Raw genomic sequence first — 12,721 nt, forward strand, 5'->3', positions numbered from 1 at the left:
TGGTTGGTTTTTCAGGTCGGGGCTCTCCATCTCTCCGGCCTCCCTACTTAAACGATTTTGAAACGACTGGAATTCCATGACATTGAGCCCTTGTTAGGCCTTGTACCCATGTTATATGAATTACTTTGTCTCATGCTTACACCGGTAATTGTGTTAGGCAGTCTGCTCCTACTACAGCGTACCGACCCCCTCGTTATCATTTTAACTTACCAGGCTTGGTTTTTTACAAGGTCTGATGACCTGAAAATTCTTCTCAGATGTCCTTTCTCACCACATGCCCTAGAAGAAGCTTATTAAACTAAGCGAAACATGTAGGGCAGCTGGGATTCAATCTAATATTTATCTACTCTGTACAAGACGACCGTTAGAGACGGGTACCATTCCTCTCTTTGGCCGCCTTATGAACATAGGGTATTTTGTAACATTTGTGATTATTATATGTGACTGTTGTTACATACATTAATATTTGATAGGCTATGCGATTTGTATACTGTTTTTAGGCTTTATCGCCTCATTGCACTATATGTACATTATATGTTGGCCTTTTTACCTTTTTCTTTTGTGTATTTTGTCTTATATGCTCTTGTGAATCCTTTAATAAAGTATACAATTTTAATACTGGTGCCTATAAAGTCCAATCCCTCCTTTTCCATTCTCTCTACTACTAATTTAGGATGTGGCACCCTTAACTCTACTTCCCCCCCCCCCCTTTGTGCGCCTGGACATCCTGCGACCCAGGAGCGCACATACCAAACATTTGATTCACATCACTTAAAGCAAAAATTCCTTTTGTGGAAACACACTGATAAAGCAAATCAAACTGCTATATGAGACATTCTGTAATTCTGTCAGGATTTTTTTAAAAAATGCATCGTTCATCATATGTAGTCATTCAATTTATTTATTTAGTAATTTCTTTTGCATGGTTGCGCTATTCTTTTTTAATATACATGTTGCTTGGTCCATAGCTGCACCGGCTTTAGATATACATGTTCAGGGTTTGCTCCCCCAATTTTTTGCTTGTTTATTATGTATTCGGTCTGACCAGACTTCTGTGGTTGAGCATCCCACCCCCCACACACATCTGTACTCTATCAGAGTCCACCATCAAGTAGATACAGGAGGAGTCCTTTGTAGTGCATTAGCACATCCATCCCAGCAAGGAGTGTTGTCTCCAAGGGTTGGAGAGGCTGGATTCACCCCATTTATATGGATAGTGTAGGACCCACTGATAATGGGGTACTTTGACGCAGTGGTGGGCTTGAGCACGATATGGCCATATGGTGGGACTAAACCCCCATTTTTATTTATGGATTGTCTCCATATTTAATAGTCATTTCTTTTGCATGGTTGCGCTATTCTTTTTAAATATACATGTTGCTTGGTCCATAGCTGCACCGGCTTTAGATATACATGTTCAGGGTTTGCTCCCCCAATGTTTTGCTTGTTTATTCAATTTATTAAAACTGCAAAAACTCAAAACGCTGCTTTCATGTCACCATGCCAACACTTGTGGCGTTTTCTATACAATTTTCTGCTCATGTGACTAGCTTACTGCTCATTTCTATTACATGGTCTGACCATGTGACTGAAAGGCAGTAGATCTTCCCGCTTAGCTTTCAGGAGACAGAAAGTGTCCGAAATCCCTTTGTAAATTTTAACAGAGACGCTTGAGAGGGGACATGATAGTGGTATACAAATACCTCAATGGTGATCCCAGCATAGGAAAAAAACTATTCAGTCTCAGGGAGTATAAGAGGACACGGGGACACACAATGAGACCGGAGGAGAACCGGTTTAACCTTAAGCTGCGCAGGGGGTTTTTCACTGTCAGGGCGATAAGGATGTGGAATGCTCTTTCACTATTGGTGGTGTCAGAGGGGAGTATTGATATTTTTACAGAATCTTGGATGTGCATCTTAAAGAACACAACATACAGGGATATGGGAAACAATTATCGACACTGACATACGTAAACTACACAGGTTGAACTGGATGGACTATTGTCTTTATTCAACTTTACCTACTACGCAACTATGTAACAGAACAGCAGCAGGTAAAACCTACAAAGACCTTTGCTAAAATGTTCTAAATTTGTTTATAATTGAGCTAGAGGGTCTCAACATGAAAAGAATTACATAAAAAAAAAGTAAAATACAAACCTTCATAAGTCCTTCATATCTAGCATATTCTGTGTTTTTCAGCCACTCCATCAGTTTGGCATATCGTAGAAGATCTCGGTGGAAAGGATGATGGTTTGGTAGGGTCATTTCAACTGAAAGTGTTGAAGTCTGATCGTGGCCCTATATACAGATCACAAAGAAAAACACATTTTTATAGCAAAACCTATACCACACTTCCACCTTCTTTAAAGCTGAACGCCAGGAAAATTTCTTAATATAGGGGTTAAATACATATATGTGGTCTGTTTTACCTGCCAAAGCACTTTTATTTCTTGCCATCCAGTTCTGTCTGAGATTTTAATGTTTATACTGAAGTTGACCCCTACTTTACTATGCACTAAAGCGCCTCTAACAAAACCCTGCCTGAACAATTAATACCAAATCCCTAAAGGAAGCCATTAACAATTCTTAAACTCCACCCCTGTCTCTTGGCCAGTCCTGCAACCCCAACACTTAGCATGCCTCCTACAAATGTGCCCTTAACACACACCCCACCCCAACACTAACCTAACTCCTTAACTAAGACGCTAAACTGTTTTTCATATACTTACCTTAACCTGGTGTGGGAGTGTTCATGCCAATGATGTACAGGTGTTGCACCAAAAGCATTCATCACTGAGAATCCAACACCAGTGTAAACTGAATCAAATTGAGAAACCCTAAATCTTATAATCTTCTTGCCATGGACAAAAAAAATGTTTATGACCAATACTGGCCAATTCATGAAGAGAAATGTAACGAACCCCTGTCAACTGCAGTTACTAACGGATACATTTGCCTTTCTGAAGCATGCACACCCTGTAAGTTGTCACAGAGTAAAACTGCTTAGTACACACGGGAAAGCTTCTCATAAATTAGTAAGGTGTTTGCTAGAGTAAAAGGCTTACTCCTGAATCTCTAATTGGGCTTAACTATGAAATACCTGTCATGGGCATTATGCTTGTGCCATTAATTATGTATTTTTCTAGAATGGCTCACTCAATGGTATTAATCAGATATATATGTACCTAAGGTGCTGTAAACGAGTCATCTTATATAAAATGATGCCATCAATTTTTGTAAACAAGTCGTCCTATGTAAAATGGTTCCATGAAAAGCGATAAAGTCCACAAAAGGTGCTCTAAAGGTTATCACAAAGTTCATCATGTTCTTACCTCTTCTACAATAGTTAAATTGGTCTTGCAAACAAGAGCTTAAGTAACCACTACAAGCAGTAAAGTATTGTTCTTTTTTTTTTTTTTAAATACTATCTAATCTAAATCGCTATCGTGCTTTGAATTTGTCTGTATGACCCTTTAGGGCCCCAAAGTTGATCTCAATTCTATAGTCACAGTTCAATTACTACAACACACAGGACACAAATACAGAGAAAATTGGAGGGGAAACTGCAGCAGACTGAATCAGAGGAGAACTGATCAATGATTTGGAACAGCCTGGCTAAATGCTTGGAAATGTTACCAACACCGAGGTGGTGAAAGTTGACATACTAACTAAACCCCCAAAAACTTTCACACCCCAACTATATTCTACTTGATCAGCTGACTTTTGCTGTTAGTTGGAAACAACAGTTTACCCTATATATGTAACTTTTGTTAATGGAATAGACTATATAAAGATTAATGAACTAACGCTTTTGAAAGATAGACATGAAACAAATCTGACGATTCTGAGAGCCTTAGCTATTGTTTTATCATACCTAAATGGATATTAATAGCCTTTGAGAACTTTGATCTGATGGTAGTGGTGTGTGTGTGTGTGTGGGGGGGGGGGTTCCCCCTCTTTTCACTAGGGGACAGCTGCCTGTGCCAACCCGGCAACCCATCCTTTTTTTTCCTATTTCTTTTTCCTTCTACCCTTTATTCCCCATTCTCCTTTCCAGCTTGCTCTTGTATTCTTTCTTATATTAAAAGAGGTATTAAACCCAAATACATTTATTATATTACAGCACACAATTTGATAGATTTGATGGCTGCATTCATTTTCTTTTTTAGGCTTTCTTCTATTTTCATCCGGTGATCCAGCCAGTGGGTATGTTTTGTTTTGTTCAAAAGAACAAGTTGAGACAAACCATTTAACACTAGCAAGGATGCTTACAATTGTTAGCTTTGTTAAATTTGAAAGCTTTATCCCAAAAAAAAAAAAAGGGATTTTTGTACTTCCTGTAAAATCCATTTCATCGATGGACATAGCGCTCCATAAATCATAACTACTGGGTTATATTGCCTCCTCCAGGAGTAGGACTAGGCCAAACAAAAAACACCTGGGTACACCCATGGACCATCCTCAGCTGGTGTAAACCCCCCCCCCCCTTCTCTGCTCTAGGTAATCAGTTTAGTAGCAAGCAGTATTAGAAGTACCAGAACTGCATAGAGGGGTGGGTGCTGTGTCCGTCGAACTCGGTGAAATGGATTTTACGGCAAGTACAAAAATCCAATTTTTTCTTTCGTTCATCGACGGACACAGCGCTCCATAAATCATAACTAGTGGGGCACCCAAAAGCAGTGATTAAAAGGAAAATGATGGGTGGGGAAAATAACCGAAGGCTAAAAATAGGACCCCTTAACCAGGACACAGAAGCCTTAACCAGGACATAGGAGCCCCATCTGAAAAATAAAGGTTTAAAGAAAAAACACCACTCAAGAGGGAACAGCCCCTCTTATACAGCAGCCTGCAAAACTTTGCGGTCAAAAGAAGCATCCGCAGATTCCAAAGTATCTCATTCTGTGAAGGTATGCACCGATGACCAAGTGGTCCCCTTGCAAACCTGCGATATTGAAGCCTGATGACAGAAGCCCTAGGAAGCAACCAGCGCCTGAGTAGAATGCGCTGTGACAGGGAAAGGTGGAACTTGACCTTAAAGAAATAGGCCTGAGTCACCGTCTGTCTGATTCTTCTGGAGATGGATAGCCGAAGAAGCGACTAGCCCTTTTCTTGGTCCGTCCATAACCACAAAAAGCGAGTCTGAACTCCGAAAAGACTCAGTAGCTGCCAGATACACCCGAATCGCATAAACCACATCCAAAGTAAGCAAAGCAACCTCCCGGGATGAGCTGGCTTGGGACACAAGGAAGGCAACACAATGTCCTCATTTAAATGGAAGTCAGAGAACTTTGGGCAGGAATGTTGGACAGGGACGAAGAACCACTTTATTCCTATGGACCACCAAACAGGGACTGCGACAGGATAATGCAGCCAACTCCGATACCCTGCAGGCCAAGAGAAAAAACAAAAAAGATATAAGGAAGGAGAAAGTTGCTAGGACCAGAGATCCCAGCCAGGAGCCTAGGTCCTTACTCCTGACTAGACAGATTAAAACGAATTACCTAGAGCAGAGAGGGGGATATATACCAGCCGAGGAAGGCCCATGGGCATAGCCAGGTGTTTTTTTGTTCTGCCTAGTCCTACTCCTGGAGGAGGCAATATAACCCACTAGTTATGATTTATGGAACGCTGTGTCCGTCGATGAATGAAAGAGAAAAACGGTTTGCTGCAACTGCTTAGAAAATATTAGCTGGTGTTTGGCTTCATTTTCAAACATTTCCCCCCACCCAAACTGGCAATGCAAAGAGCAGCCCAGATTCTCCTCTTCTCGGGTCCCTCTTTGGCACTCCAGGCTCCTTCCTCCTGTTGAGTGCCCCCACAGCAAGCAGCTTGCTATGGGGGCACCCGAGACGAACCACAGCTCCGTGTCTGTTCAGACGTGGAACCGTGGCCCGGCCCCACCCCCCTTTACTTCTCCTTGGCTGACTGACTTTGATTGATAGCAGTGGGAGCTAATGGCGCCACACGGCTGTCCCGGGCAGCTAAGACACTCCTGCAACTTCGCTGGATAGGGAGGGGGCTCAGGTAAGTTTCAGGAGGGCTGCTGCACACAGAAGGCTTTTTATCTTCATGCATAGAATGCATGAAGATAAAAAAAAACCTTCTGCCTTTACAACCACTTTATTCTTTCTGTATGAAAATATGAGCAACGACATATGTGTAATTTTATTTTAATGCGGCTCTAATTCAAGCAGTATTAAACCCAAAAACAAACATTTATTATATTGCTGGGTACCAATTCTTAGATGCGATGGCTGCATTCCTTTCCTTTTTAGGCTTTCTTTCTTCTGTTTTTATCTGATGATCTGACTAGTAGGCCTGTCTCAACAGAAAACCTCTCTTGCAGTTACAGGGATGAAACAGACCATTTAAACACTGGTAAGGGTATTTAAAATCATTAGCTTTTATTGATGTAAAACCTTTATCGCATAAGAAAAAGAAGGTTTACTTTAACTGATTATAAAGTATTAGCTGGAGTTCAGCTTCAATTTCTCAGTGTATTGAAATCTGCAAGTACTTCTAACACCCCCCCCCCCCCACACACACACAGACTGACAATGCTGCTGTCCTAATCTGCCCCCTGTTCTCCTTCATCCAGAGTGGGGCGCTCTAATACAGGTGGTGTGTTACTTACCAGATCACCAGGGGAAATAGAAGGAAAAAGCCGAAAAAAGAAAACTATTACAGCCACCACATTTAATGGTTGGTAAGCTGCAATATATTACATTTTCGGTTTTGGGTTTAATACTGCCTTAAGTGCACACTATTTATGCTGGTTTCATTTTAATTGATTGTAGTTCTGTTGATAATGCACTGTACACCAGATCTATAATAATCTCACAAACTGTGCGATGCAAATATCTTATGGCTTTACTTTTGTGAGACATAAGGCTCAATTCACACCTGGGCGTTTTTGAGCGCTTTTCAGCTCCAAAAACGTTCCAAAATGCCCAACAAGTAAAACCCCATTCATTTAAATGGCCCCTGTTCACATCTGAGCGTTTTAACGCCTGAAGCAAAACGCCTGTAGCTGAAAAAAGTACATGAGCTTCTTTTTGGGCTGATTACCAGCGTTTTTGATAGCTGTCAATGTCTGCCTCCAAAAACGCCAGAAAAAAACGCCTGAAAATCGCGGTAAAAATCGCGGAAAAAAAAACGCGCGAAAAAGCTACGCTCAAGTGTGAATGCAGCCATAAAAATGAGAAAAAAAATAAAATGTTGCCCTGCTTACAAGCTCAGATTTTGGAATAAAGATAGCAGAATAGCCTGGTCAAATAAATACAAAACATATATCATATAAAGACTCCTAACTCAGCAAACCACACAAAAGTATCACTATTACAGTTTCACAGTCTACTGTATATTATTATTATTTAAGCAGTAATTTAAAGTGGTTCTAAAAAGGCAGAAGTTTTTTTTCCTATGTATGCATTAAGATAAAAAAACCTTCAGTGTGCAGCAGCCCCCCTAATACGTACCTGAGCCCCATCTCTATCCATCAATGTCCGCAAGTGCCTTGGCTATCTCTCCCTCCTGATTAGCTGGGATACAGCAGCGGGTGCCAATGAGGAGAGAGAGGCAGCAAGGCCGAGCCGCTGCTCCATGTCTGAACGGACACACAGAGCAGCAGCTCTGCTCGGGTGCCCTCATAGTAATCTGCTTGCTGTGGGGACAGTCAACCAGAGAGAGGGGCCAAGAGAGCTGGCGAGGGACCCAAGAAGGGGAGGATCAGGGCTGCTCTGTGCAAAACCACTGCACAGAGCAGGTAAGTAGAACATGTTTGTTATTTTTAAACAAAAAAGATAGACTTTAGTATCACTTTAAACATTTTTAGGAATTTGCTGACTTGTAAAGCAGTGATTACTGCTTAACAGTCACTCCAAAAAAGGTAAAACTTTGTAATGAAAACCAACTTTGTGTAATGGGTCTTTTCTGAGATATACTACAAGCTCCTAACAACTTGAAGCATTTCAAAATAACTTGTTCCACTGAACCTCCTAAAGGCTGTTCATTTCAAAATGTACACTAACAGTAAAAACAGATTCAAACCCATTTAACCGCTTGCCCTCCGGAAGATTTACCCCCCTTCATAAACAGGACATTTTTTGCTTCTTGGCACTATGTTACTTTAACTGACAATTGCGCGGTCATGCAATGCTGTACTCATATCATTGTATTATATATTTTTTTTCCCTGCAAACAGAGCTTTCTTTTGGTGGTATTTGATCACCACTGTGTTTTTATATTTTTCGCGCTATAAACGAAAAAAGCCTAAAAATTCTGAAAAAAAATATTTTTTACTTTCTGCTATAAAAAAAACAATAAAAAAACATTGAAATTTCCTAAAAAATTGGGCCAATATGTATTCTGTTACATGTCTTTGTTAAAAAAAAACCAACCCCCAATAAGTTTATATTGATTGGTTTACGCAAACGTTCTAGGGTCTACTAACTATGATATGTATACTGGAATTTTTATTTATATATACTAGCATGGGCGGCGATCAGCGACTTATAGCGGGACTGCAATATTGCAGCCAATATGACACTAACTGACACCTTGTGAGAACCAGTGACACAAATACTGTGGTCAGTGCTAAAAATATGCACTGTCACTGTACTAATGATACTGGCTGGGAAGGAGTTAAACATCTAGGACAATCAAAGGGTTACATTTTTGCCTAACGAATGTTTAGGTGTGTGCTGCGAGGTGCTTTTACTAAAGGGATGTAACCGTTTTTATCCCCTGCTTGGCACCACATCCCCACTGACAGGACAGAGCTCTGCATTGTTTATATAGACCAGTGATGAGTGCATGAGCATCATGGGAAATGTAGTTCCAAAACATCTGGGGTGCCAAGGTTTGCCATCACTGATATAGACAGAGCTCTGTCCTGTCTTTCTCCTCGCAAATCAGCGGGTGCCGGTGGACGTACATTAGCCGGCACCCACTGATCGGCTTGTGCAGGGTCTAATCACAGCGCACACCCCCTACCCGGAAATGCAGAATCACGTATAGAGTATATACACACACGATTCTGCACACAGCGGTCCTCTGATAACCAAAAATCTACAGAAGGCGGTCGCTAAAATGTTAAAGTAAAACTCAAATTAACTCATTTAAAGTAGTGATCGACCAGTATTGTTTTTTTTTATTGCCGATATTGATATTTTGGTCATCGCATATCGGTATCGGACATTTAAACATTTTTTTTTTTTTTTTTTTTTTTACAGGAACTCTTGTGGAGGGATCTGGGGGTCTCAAAGACCCCCAAACCCCTCCTCTGCACTTAAAAGCATTCAAAACGCCAAGTTTGGCTGTTTTGAATGCTGTCATTTTTTAAATTTGGCGCAGAATACCTGGATTTTCCGGGTTTTTACATGGAGACCCGATCAGAGCTGAATGCGGCTTTGATCGGGTCTTTGGCGGCCGTGCAGGTAGGATGCCCGGGTCTCCCTGTGGGACGGGAGACCCGGGCGAGCCGCGGAAGGCGACAGGAGAGGGGGGACGTCACCTCCCGCTCCTTGTAATGACAGCCGAGCGGCTTCTCAGCCGCATTGGTTGTCATTACAAGACACCTGACCGTCGGCTATGGATGCCGGTACCGGAGTGATGCCTCTATCTGCATGGTACAGCACTTTCCGGAAATATCAGCAATATCGGTAACCTCAGGGGCCGATTCCCATATATCGGGGAAAGTGCATATCGGCCCTCGATATATCAGTGTTGCCGATAATCGGTCGATCCCTAATTTAAAGCAGACAAAAATGATAAAGTAAGAAAGCAGATTTTGTTTTAAGTACTTAATTTACAACACTAGATGTCCTCTAATCTTCTTGGTTGAATGACAGCCACCATCATTCAACCCACTTCCTTTTAGGGATGCACCAATCCAATATTCGGATCGGAAATCGGCCCCGATCCGGACAAAATAGCTGGATCAGAGATCGGTAAAGTTCAGCCGTCCCACGGGCCGATCCGGTTTTTGCTGAGTAACGGCTCAGCCATCCCTTACTAGGTGCAGTAGTAGTATGGGATGGGAGCCGCTACTTCCTGTATAGGTCCGGCTAACAGGCGGAGTGATATCAGATGCACTCCGCCTGTGAATGGAGGAGCCACACACATGAAGCAGCGGCTTTGCAGCCGCTTGCTTTGTGTGTAGCTCCGGATCGGTTCCGTATCAGTATCGGCGATTTCACCTCGCCAGATATCCGTATCGGCTTCAAAAAAGCCGAATCGGTGCATCCCTACTTCCTTTTGACTGTGCAGCATCATCATGCAGCCTGGGCTTAAAGTCCTAACGCACTCTACAGCAAGTCATTAAGTGAGCGGTGTTTAGTGCAGCAGTAAATACCACACTCCCTGCAGCCGGGAAAGAAGAGGAAGGACCTGTGATATAATCTGACCCGTCACATGACCCAAAAAAATGGCAACATACTTCTACATACATATTTATTCCCTAAGTGCTTTGAGCTACTGCACTATAAAAGTTATTGGCATTTTCATGCTCCTATATCGTGCACTTGTGCAAAATTTTTAACAAATGTGTATATATTGTGGCCACCCCTCCTTCACATTACAGCCAAAGGGATAAAAAAAAAACAAAAAAAACAAAAAGTACTTATCTCTTACCATGATGTGACAGATGATATGTCAGATTAGAAAAAGGTTAACAATTTCCAACGGGTTGTGGAACATTGAATTGTAGTTAAAAAACATTTTTTTCAAAAATCTCATCAAATTTAAAATAAAAGATTAAGTTAATACGAACTTGATGCAGTTGTGGCCAGCCTTTTAGGTATAAGGCCTCTTAAAAGATAAAAGATTGTGTTGGCCTGAGTCACTTACTGTGCCATAAAAAGGGTTTCTCTGTTAAAGCCTTTCAATACACGTCATCATTTGCTAAAAATCATGAAAGACAATAAAACCTCCTACATTGTCCTATAGGGCCTACAGACATTTCCAAGAAGAGGTCATCAGCAGACTCTATGGTTATTCTGCACTTATCACCGCAAAAACATTTCCAGCTTTTTTGGACAAACAAGCATTTATAGTTCCCGGCTTTCATTTTCATTCCATAGGTTAGTTCAGCAACCAGAATATGAAAAAAAACTTTAGTAGCAGGCACATCAAACCGATAATAAGCACTTTTATTTGACTTTTGGTTCATTTATAAAAAGTGGAACAAAAGAAATACAAATAAATATAATATAAGAAGTGAATTCCCAACTTAATACAAATACTATACTGGAAGTACAATGCTAAAATCAGGAACGTTTATTGAAAAACATTCAATAAAAAAAAATCACTTGGGGGGGAAAATCCGGAACATCCTTTCAATTTACTTTTATTGTATTTCTAGATAATATTTCCCATCCTACAGCAGGTGTGGGGGATGCCTTACTTGGCTTACAGAGTAGGCAGTGCTAAAACCCTGCAGACACACCGGCCTACATTATTAAAGGGCCATTTATAAGATACAAATATTGGCAACACAACTCATTTAGCTATTAGAGGAGCTAGGTCCACAGAATAAAAAAATAAAAGAAAAAGAAAAATAAAGAGGTTAAAGGCTATTTTTTGTTTTAATTTTGGATAGAGTGGTGAAGGATCAAAACACCAGTTATTTTAATGGCTGTCTGTGCCCCTGTTAGGGAGATTTATCCTCACTATTTTTCCTATTTACCATTATCATCAAAAGTTAAAGTAAAAGGAAATCCCACATTTTGGGTTGACATCAGAACAGTAATAAGAGGGGAAATCTTCCAATAGGGACACTATTTCTAGTGATCCTGGTGACACCGCGGGACTCCCTCCCTATGGAGGATTTCCTCGAAATCCTGTTTTGTTATGGGATAGGAAGTGAAGGGAAATCTCCGCAATGGGATAAAGATGGCAAAAAAAACAACAAAACAAAAAACCTCACAGGGGTTCACACCCTCCCTTATTTATCCAATATTAAAAAACAAACATGTTTTGCCTTTAGAGACACTTTAGTGTAGGTTTAGCTTAAGTCCCGGTTCACACTTGTGCGATGCGGGAAGGCTGCGAATTCACAGCCTGTTCCCGCATCGCAAAACGCACCCCTGGCAGTTCACACTGCCATATGCGATACGCAGGAGGTGTCAATTAAATGTTAACGACACCGCCAGTTTGATCGCATATCGCAGTGCGATCTGACAGTTCGCACAGGATTGATCCTCGCACAAGTGTGAACCACTGTGCGATCCAATCCTGATGCGGCTGGAAAAAAGGGTCATGTGCGTGTTTGGTGCGGATACAGTGCGAATTCAGCCATACAAAGTGTATGGCTGAATTCGCATCCTCACCTCCGATCGCATGTAATGAAGAAGCAGTGCGCTCCGAATTACATGCGATCAGCGCACTCGCAGAAATGTGAACCGGCCCTTAATGCAAAAAAATATAATTTTTGCATGCAGTGAAACATGACAAAAGGAAAGTCTGCATCCCTGCCAGCCCCCCACCGTCATAATGTGCTAGTATGCATGGCATGACGCGCTGTCACCGCTGAAGGTGCTTCCATCTTCACCAGGTCTTCTTTCCGGGTTCATGGGATTTGGTTATCTTATTGGCCAAGCTGGTGATGACGTCACTCCCGTGGCGTGCGCGTCGCTACTTCCAGCACGGGTATGCAGTTCCTTCAAAGAGCATGTGTCGGTGACGTCACCGGCATCTAAAGTAAATACAGTCAGGTC

The 12,721-nt window shown here is 41.6% G+C and overlaps 1 protein-coding gene across 5 annotated transcripts in view; it reads right to left on the bottom strand.

Annotated features, from left to right (window-relative positions):
• Positions 1 to 12,721, bottom strand: part of EXOC1 (exocyst complex component 1) — a 126,412-nt gene that overhangs the window by 63,088 nt on the left and 50,603 nt on the right. For all 5 annotated transcript variants that reach the window (XM_082264912.1, XM_082264914.1, XM_082264913.1 and 2 more), the window contains one exon: positions 2,163 to 2,303. In XM_082264912.1, the coding sequence (XP_082121038.1) occupies positions 2,163 to 2,303 (141 nt within the window). The remainder of the gene's footprint in view (positions 1 to 2,162; positions 2,304 to 12,721) is intronic.

The sequence above is a fragment of the Pelophylax lessonae genome (assembly GCF_965119305.1).
Source record: "Pelophylax lessonae genome assembly, chromosome: 1".
In the NCBI taxonomy this organism is placed as follows: Eukaryota; Metazoa; Chordata; class Amphibia; order Anura; family Ranidae; genus Pelophylax; species Pelophylax lessonae.